At 45.9% G+C, this 9,341-nt stretch overlaps 1 protein-coding gene across 1 annotated transcript; it reads left to right on the plus strand.

Annotated features, from left to right (window-relative positions):
* Positions 1–351: 351 nt before the first annotated feature.
* Positions 352–6,090, plus strand: KDELR3 (KDEL (Lys-Asp-Glu-Leu) endoplasmic reticulum protein retention receptor 3). Its single transcript, XM_010003824.1, is given in 6 exon segments — positions 352–383; positions 385–419; positions 1,381–1,481; positions 2,033–2,191; positions 2,507–2,759; positions 5,946–6,090. Coding segments are annotated over 6 exon segments (621 nt in total). The 3' UTR covers positions 5,987–6,090.
* Positions 6,091–9,341: the final 3,251 nt, after the last annotated feature.

Below are 9,341 nucleotides of genomic sequence, written 5' to 3' on the forward strand. Positions count from 1 at the left end.
CGCAGCCCGGGGCTCTCTGGGGGACAAACCCCAACTTTTGGCTTGGAGTGGAGCAAGATAGGCCCTGGGGCGGAGGGAAGAGAGAAAATCTACCTTGAGGGAAAAGTAAGCAAAAGAGAGATCTGGCTTGAGCACCTGGCAGGGGAAAGGCGCTCATGATCACGGGAGAGGGGAGCCTGAACTTTTCTCCACCAGAAAGGAGGGCTCCGTACTGGGGAAAAAAGGAAAGCTGAGCCAGAGGAGAGCGTCTGCTTGGTCAAAGCTCAGGGGTGAAAAAACTCTGTGCCTTTGCCCTCCCTGCCTGCAGAAAGTACCCCATTTCCTTTGCCCCAGAGGAGCCCTCCTGGCACCATGAACGTCTTCCGCATCCTAGGGGACGTAAAAACTGCTGAAGATCCAGAAATCCAAGTCCTGTGCTGGTGAGTGCTGCCATACCTCAGGGAAGAAAGGGGGCCTTTTCTGGAGGGTGGCTCAGCAAGGGGTGCGAGTGAAATGGGTGCTGAAAGGGGTAGCAATACCCCATGTGAGCTGGCAGGCCTCCCTGGTGGGATCCTTGAGGGAAATCATCCTTCTCCAGGAAGTCTCCCTGCCGGGAGGAGAGGACTACATTGGAAGGATGTGATGTGGCAAGGCACTGGTATTGGGGTGGTGAAGCAAAGGGGAGGGCAGGAAGGCTGGAGGGAGGCAGAAAGCGAGTGCCAGAAGTTGTGGTGGCACCAAAACCTCAAGGGAAAGCTCCTTTAGGTCAGATGTCCTGCCAGAAGGCAGGCGGATACCGGAGGCTGCCCCATTCCTGGGGTACGAAACCAACACAGCAGCTTCCCACAAGAGGATTTTTCTGAGAGTTCATGGTGTCCTCCCCAAGAGACTTCAGGGCTGAGCTGCAGCACTGCAGCCATTATCACAGGTAGAGCAATGGGTGGGTCTGTCTGCTGCTCCACACCAGCAGTGACTAAGCTCCATCCGAGTCCCCAGGCCAGTCCCTGGTACTGCTGCTCTTCCCTGGTGTTGCAGATGTCACATCACACAACCCCCCGGCAAGGCAGGCTGGCAAAGAGGGTGAAGGAAGGAAGATAAAGGCATTTTTGATGACAGTAAGGGTGGAACTGGCCAAAGCAGTGAATGTGCCCACCCAGTGCTAGTCCCTATATCCCAAGGGAGGGCTCAGGGGTGTCAGCAGGAGGCTGCCCTGTTACTTGGGAGACTCCAGCCAGTCCTGGGGTTGGTCTAGAGCTACCACAGCACCTACACACCAGCCCAGGCTCACAAAGCAACATGCACATATACAACCATTCCCAAAGAAGGCGTAAGAGGAAACCACCATCCTAAGGGCCACCCCTCTCATCCGTCTTACCTTCCTTTCTTCTCCCTGTCACGCAGGCATCTCTGGGAAGAGTCAGATTCTTTTCGCCCTCGTCTTCACAACCCGCTACCTGGACCTGTTCACCACCTTCATCTCTGTCTATAACACGGTGATGAAGGTAAGGAGAAGGCAGTGTGGGAGCAGAGGTTCCACTCAGCTTGCTGAAGCTTCTCAGGGAAGCAAGGGTACATGGTCTGTAAGTTTTTCAGCTATGGATCATTAGTGCTACCGGTAGCTATACACAGGAGAGGTGGATAAGGGTCCTTACTTTGGTAACACTGGCCCTCCATTGACCAAAATGACCCCTCACCACAGTCAAGTGAGCAAGCTGGACCTGCCACATTTAGTACCACCAAAACCAGAACAAGATATTACAAATCAACATAATGGCGTCCATAGGGTGTCCAGATGGATGCCAGCAAGCCAACCTCTTCACACAGAGCCCTAGAGGGCTCAAGCAAGTGTGATCCTCATGGTGGGGCAATCTCTAGTTGACTGCTGGAGTATCTCCAGAAGCCAGCACAGAAAAAGCAGTCACCGCTATCTCATCCTGGCACAGCCCAACCAGAACCAGGTTGAAAGATCTTGACTTTGGCAAAGCTGGCCTGTCTTCAAGCACAGAAAGTGTGATTTCAGGTAAGGTCTTGCCATCTCCCTTCCCTCCCCCAGGTCATTTTTTTGATATGTGCCTACGTCACTGTGTACATGATCTACGTGAAATTCCGGAAAACATTTGACAGCGAGAATGACTCCTTTCGCCTCGAGTTCCTGCTGGTCCCTGTCACAGGCCTGTCATTCCTGGAAAACCACAGCTTCACGCCCTTGGAGGTAAGGAACACCTGAGGGAGGAAAGGGGAGGGGAAGCAGCAGCCTGGCACTATGCAGCAGTGCAAGCAACATATTGAATTGTTGAGTTTTTTTAGCAACAAAAGCAGGCAGGAAAGGCAAGGTTGACAGGCCTTGAAGACCATACCTTCTATAGAGCAGCTCAGTGATCTCTCAGTCCCAGCACAGCAGGCTTGTTTTCCCCAACTCCAGCAGCCCTGCTCATCCCACTCAGTGCTCTGTCAAACAAAAGCTTTGGCTCTTGACATGTATTAACCAACACCAGACTCTCCACTGCCTTCATTTTGCATCTCACAGATACTCTGGACCTTCTCCATCTACCTGGAGTCCGTGGCTATCCTTCCTCAGCTCTTCATGATCAGCAAGACAGGGGAAGCAGAGACCATCACCACACACTACCTTTTCTTCCTGGGCCTCTACCGCGCTCTCTACATTGCCAACTGGGTCTGGCGCTACTATACGGAGAACTTCTACGACCAGATTGCTGTAGTTTCTGGAGTGGTACAAACCATCTTCTACTGTGACTTCTTCTACCTCTATGTTACCAAAGGTAGGTAAAGGGGGGTTGGTATAAATCCAAAATTTCATTCACTCTTGCAACATATGGTGGAGCTGCAGCTTGCTACGTGCTAATTGTATGTGGCTTTATTCTTTGCTGTATTTGTGATGCACGTTTTAAACTACACTGTTTAAAATGCACCTATGGAATGCAAGTGGACATCTCTGTTCAAGAGGCTCTAGACGGGCATGTGAAACAAAGCAGAAGTTACATCAGAGCTAAGCCTGGTATAATCCCAGCTTGGGAAGTTAACAGTTGAGGTTTATTCAATTCTATATACATTTTTAAAGATTATAAGTAATGCAAAAGACCTTCAGGGGGGTAGAAGGGGAAGGTGGGAAACCAGCTGTAGGCTGACAATGTACCTGAGAGAGCAACTGCAGATACATGGAGATATTAAGCCTACTTTTTTATTTTGATGGACATGATGTAACATTCCCAAGAACCAATTCTGTAGGAAGATGGGCATCTGCACAGACATGACACCCCTTTCTTCTCCCCCAAATCAGATGCCCCTTCCATTTCAGTGCTGTGCTTTAGCAAAGAGCCACGTCAGAGCTAGCAAGGGCATCGAGGGCATGAAATCTGGTAGAACACGCCATGGTTTGCTGAGGCTGAAGTACACTTTAAAAGGCTTTTCTGTTGAGGAGGATGGAATTTGATGAGATCTAGCTGAGCGAACAAATATTTTCTTCCTTCTTCACATTCCCAAAATAGTCTGCCAAAAGCAGTAGTGACGGCCTGCATTTGATGCCTTGGGGGATGGATCTTTGGTAGCTCCATGCAATATACCTGCCGGTAGAGAGGTGACAGGAGCACTAAGCAGGTGGCTGGCCTGGGCAGATGAAGACTTCCTTCTGTCATTGAAACATTTTTGTAGCCAGAAAAGTACTTTGTAAAACCGCCATCAAGGTGTTCCACATCAATTGGTTTTGTTGGGGTTTTTTTGTTAACTAATTCCCATTTTAGCCCCTCTCAATTCATGTCCTGCATTTTGTGAGAAATCCATACCCTTTGTAGCTGTGGATGGTGGAACAAAAGGGGGGAGGAAAAAAACCCCAACTGCTAGCTTTCAGTCTCGCATTGCTAGTAATAAAACTGCAAAATGTAGATGATACAAGAGGCAGAAGAAAAGAGACTTGTCCCTGAGACATCACAGCAGGAACAGAATTGTCTCACAAATGTTCAGGATCATGGGAGAGGAAAGGTGACTAACCATATGCAAATGCTTTGCAGCCATTTATGAAAACCAGCAATATTATAGCAGGTTGCAGCTCTCTTACAGTCTTGAAGAAAATACACCACAAAACAACAAAACTTTTCAAAACATTTCTAACACAGAAGAGCTCAGACAAAAGGGCAGCCATGCTGCAAAAAAAGCAAAAATGTGTTACATAAAGAGATGTATTTAGTAAGACTTCAGAACCTCTACCAAAGCATTCTAAAGAGATTTTTATAGAACACAACTCCCCTTGATCTTGTTTTCAGACTTAGATAAGCTCCCTTCTGTTTAATGAAAGGACCTTATAGATATTCCAAGGAAGCTTTCAGTTCTCAAAAGCTTGCATTTCACAGAATGGCTGTGGCTGGGAGCAACTTGAGATCATCTATCTACTCCCCTGCTCAGAGCAGGGTCACCTAGAGCAGGATGTCCAGTCAGGTTTTGAGGATCTCCAGGACAGAAGCACCAGAGCCCCTTCTGGGCAACCTGTGCCAGTGTCCATCCTCACTGTAAAGGTTTTTTTTTTCCTTATGTTTATGCAGAATTTCCCATTGCTCCTTGCCCCATCACTGAGCAGAGTCTGGCTCTTTCTCCTTTCCTCCCCCCAACAGGCATTTATGCACATGGAGAAGATCCCCCTCAGCTTTCTCCAGGCTGAGCATTATCAGCTTGTGATCTCGTGCCCTTACATGGGGTGCTCTAGTCCGTTAACGATGCATCCTCATGGTCTACCTGGACATGCTCCAATATGTCCCCATCTCCTGTATTGAGAGCCCAGAGCCAGTCCCATCCTTGCTCCAGCTGTGTCTACCCCAGGGCTGAGTAGTGAGGAAGAACCATCTTCCTCAACCCGGATTATGTAGCTCAGGAGGCTGTTTGCATTCTCTGCCACAGGGGCCCATCAGTGGCTCATGTTCAACTTGGTGCACACCAACACACCCAGGGCCCTCTTTGCCAAGCTGCTTTCCAGCTCAGCTGCCCAAAGCACATTCTGATGCACAGTTGTTCCACTGCAGGGGCGGGATGTGCCATTTCCCTTTGCTGACCTCCATAAGGTCTCCATCAGCCCATTTCTCCAGCCTGTCAGTGTCTCTCTGACCCCACTCTGGTCTATCAGACAATCCCCTCTGCTGTGCATCATCAGCAAATCACTGAGCGTGCACTCTGCCCTTCCCTATAGCACCAAAAACCTTGAGCAGCACTGGTCCCACTTCCTAACTGGTACACCACCAGTACCAAGCCACCAGCTGGACTTCACACCACTGACCACTATGTGGCCAGGGCAGCCAGTTCTCCATCCACCTCATCTGAGCCAACATGTCCCTAGTATTTCCATGAGGCCTCCTATCCCAGCTTCCAGATCAGATGAGATGGGGTGCGTGCTGGGGGGTCTGGCCATAATTACTTAGTTAGGTCACATTCTCCATTAAAAGGGGGAAAGCAGACTTCATACTACATCACCAAGAAAAAATGGAGAAATTAGGAGGTTACTCATGCATGAGCAAGAGTAACCATGGAGGAGGAAAAAATAACCTTTCCTTTAGCATAAAGAGAATTAATAGGTTTTGGAGTTTTCCTCCTTAGAAACTATTTTTTAGTAATTGCCTCCCATCAATTATCATGAACTTCTTCCCTTTTCTCTGGATTCCCTTCTTGCCAAATTCTCCTAGATGCTCCTAGCACAATGAGCAGGGTTCTCTGGAGCTCTTAGCAGAGAGTCCTACCTGGGGACAAGCAGCCACGTCACCTGAAGGCAGCTCAGCTCCATTCCTACCAGCCTACAGTGGCACACAAAAGATGCCCAAGAAGGCCCACCCAAGAGCCCTAATTTAATTGCCATTTGCAAACGTTTTAAATGTATTGCTATTTAAAAAGCAATTTTGGAAAAAAACAGTCATTGAAACAATGAGAATTCCCCAGAGTTCCTTCATCACCTTCTCTTTCTCTTTGCACAGTCCTAAAAGGAAAGAAGCTAAGTCTTCCCATGCCTGTTTGAAGACATTTCCACAGACAATGCAAGAAATTGAAAAGATGAAGCTCTTCACCACAGCTTTCCTTTCCTGGCCCTGACTAACGGATGGCTCAGCCAAGTTTTGCTCCAGTGCCAGGAAGACAATGAGGCCTGGAAAGCTGATATGCTTTTTATCCATATGAGACTTTCCCTTTAAAAAAAAACAACAACCCACATTGTTTTTTTCTTACTTGATTTTGGTGCTAGTAGTGCTGGCCAATACTCAAGTAGTGCAAATTATTCTCTCCTGGCTCTTCCCAGCATCAACCTCCAAAACATGCCTCTACCTTGATCTGAGGCAGCACAAGAGTGTAAGGGAAACTGTCACTACCTTTAGTCCTGAGGTCCTTTCCCGAGTGCCTACGGCAAAGGGAACATGGTATTAACAAGTATGATAACATACAAAGACCACATCTAACAAAGAAGACACTATAAGCTGCTACTTTAACTCTGTACAAACTAACATCCTCCTGAAAGTGAACTCTGCTTGACTCCCATCTGTAATGTTACAAGTCCTGTAAAGTTCAGGAAAAATACACTCCTTTTGAATGACATGAACCTTCCAATTCCACAGGCATTCAAACAGCCCCCTCACACACTCACTTTTGGCGACAGTTCCTCATATTCTACAAACAGGGATCATTTCAGCTAAAATTCAGTGGGTTGCCAGCAGCTGTTTCCAGCTCCTTGAATTTTACTTTTTTTAACAGAACTGGGAAGAACAAGGGCAAAGATGGTTTCACACTCAAAAAATAAAGACCAAGTTCACAATTTATTGACAACAGTGTTTTTATTTATACCTACAAAAGAAAACAAGATGGTATCAAAAGGACAATTTACAAACTAAGAATAGTAACATAGCTCCTGTGTCTGAACACCACAGATCTATGAATCTCTCAATTCAAGTCTTCATTAATACAACAGGAATGTGTTCAGAGACCAGCAGGTGTGTGAAATGAGATGCTGATCCCACACAAAGCCACTAAACCCTTCCATTGTTCAGAGAAGTCCAAACAGTAAATTGCTTCAGGAAGTGGGAGGGGAGGAGACACCCTACTCATGTGACACTCCCACAAACTTTTACAGACTGAAAACAAGGCAAACAATACTACATGCTAATGCTTTATCAACAAGGACCCACCAGTTGGTATGTGGAACAGATCAGTGAGCACCAGGTGGGACAAAGGCAGCACATGCCATGGTGCATTTATGCACTGAACAGTCTAGTTAACACTCTGAACTGAGCTGAGCCCCTGGACTTCAGCTGACCTCAATGGCAATAAAGCACTGCAAGACTTGGCACAGATGTGTTATGCGTGCACAAGTCCCTCCCAAAACAAGTGAAAGCTATAGCAGACTATAAGGCAGCTTTGGCGGTCCAGAGACCCTCTTTAAAGCCAGTCAGTGAGATGTCCTACCCCTACACCCCTCAAACACATTTCTGCATTGAAGTCACAAATTAAAACAAAACAAAACAAAAAAACCCAACACCCTACACTTGCTTGCAAGGGAGGTTAAAGACAAATCAGTCAGTGCCTGGATAAACAACATGTTTCTGGCTTTCACTTAACACAAACTTTCTGCCCAAGCACTGGAATTACAAGATGGGACAAGGGAACCAAGGTTATGGAAGATCTCTCCCTTTTCCCTCTGTCAGCAACCTACCTGTGTACTGCACCAAAAAAAAAGTGCATTTATCCCAAAAAATTTTACTCTGGGAAGAAATTAAATGTAAAAAGAAATAATTTCTGCATAAGCAAGCGCTTTCCCTGGGCTATAATAAGTACCACTCTGCTATAGAAGGAGTGGGCTGCCTTGTTCATCCATATGCAAGAACACCAACAGAAAAAACCCAAAAGCCTGAAGTCTCGTAATGCAACGATGATGCCTCACAAACCAGGAAATGTATCCTTTCTTTTGTCATATTATCAGACCAAGAGCAGCCAACTCCTTTTATAATCTACTGTCTCTGAACCGTCTGGTATTAGAAATAACAAGTGAACATGCTTTACACTAAAGCGGAACCCCCCCCTCACACCCACCTTAGCCAGTAAAATAAACCAGTTTTATTTACGTATTTACTAAAAATTTCACTCTTCTCTAACATTTTCTAAAATGCTACCTACCTGCAAGAGCTCTGCTCAAAGGGACCAGTGGAACAGGGAAACGCACTCAAAAGCCAGGAAAAGCAATAATCAGAGCAAAGTACAAAAAGAAACAAAGCTTCAGAATCAAGATGAACTAACCAGCTCACCGCTTACCTCATGAAAAGGAGATTCCAGGTAATCTCCTCCTCCTCCTCCTCCCTTCCTCCCTTTGCCCTCCCTTCCAGCCCACCCTATTCAAACTTTATAAATTTGAAGTGTGGAAAACTCTATAGTCACATTTTATTCAGCACAGCGGCATTCAGAACATTCTCCATGGCAAGAGGTGGTTTGTTCATGAAGGTATGCTCTTCATCATCTCAGTTCTGCTTTGTTTCTGCACTCTCAAATTAAGACTTCTCTCAAGCAATAGGAATTTGAGAGCAGAAACTTAATTTTAAGGGTAACCAGCCTCCATGCATTGGCAATACTGCAATTTAACAATTGTAGAGAAATAACTTACTTGGCTAAACATCACAGCAGTGGTACCTATGGTGACAATCTGGGTTTCAGGTATTGATAGGTTTGGTCTCTGACACTGGGGTTTTATTTCCAACTTTCCTACTGCAGGCTGTAGGTACCAGAAGATGAAGAAAACAACAATGTACCTGGGGCGTTACTCTGAACACCGCTCAGCCCAGACAAATGAGCAGAGTTTTCCTATAGAAAGTTACCTACAATAGATTACAAGCAAGAATAGTGAGCTATTAATAAAAAATTAAGATTAGGAGAAGTGAGCATTGCTCCCTTGCATTTATCATTTTTAATGAAGTGCTTTTTAGCTCCCCGGTTTCCCATCTCTCTTGACACTTCCTGAAATTAAGTTAACATGTTAACAGAATAGAAACTTCCTCCCCTCAGACAAACCTTGGACACCAAGATAATCGAGCTGGGACCTATCTGCCTTACACTTGTTTCTTTTAGAGAAAATAAAATTTCCAATTTCCTCAACATGCAAGACAAAAAATATTTTTTTCCAGTCAACTATATATATATCTTAAAAAAAAAGAAAAAAGAAAAAAGAGGACAGGGTCAGTAATGTGGACTGGGGGCCATTTTTGATAGGCTCAAGGGATTTTAATGGTGAATTCTAAGTCTAACCTGCATGAGAGAGACATCACAATGGGAAAGCAAAAGGTTCCTTTAAATGCAAGAGGTCTACACTGGTCACCAGCAAGTGGTCTCATTTGCGTGTG

Source organism: Chaetura pelagica, unplaced genomic scaffold, assembly GCF_000747805.2.
Source record: "Chaetura pelagica isolate M959 unplaced genomic scaffold, ChaPel_1.0 scaffold530, whole genome shotgun sequence".
NCBI classification, from domain to species: domain Eukaryota; kingdom Metazoa; phylum Chordata; class Aves; order Apodiformes; family Apodidae; genus Chaetura; species Chaetura pelagica.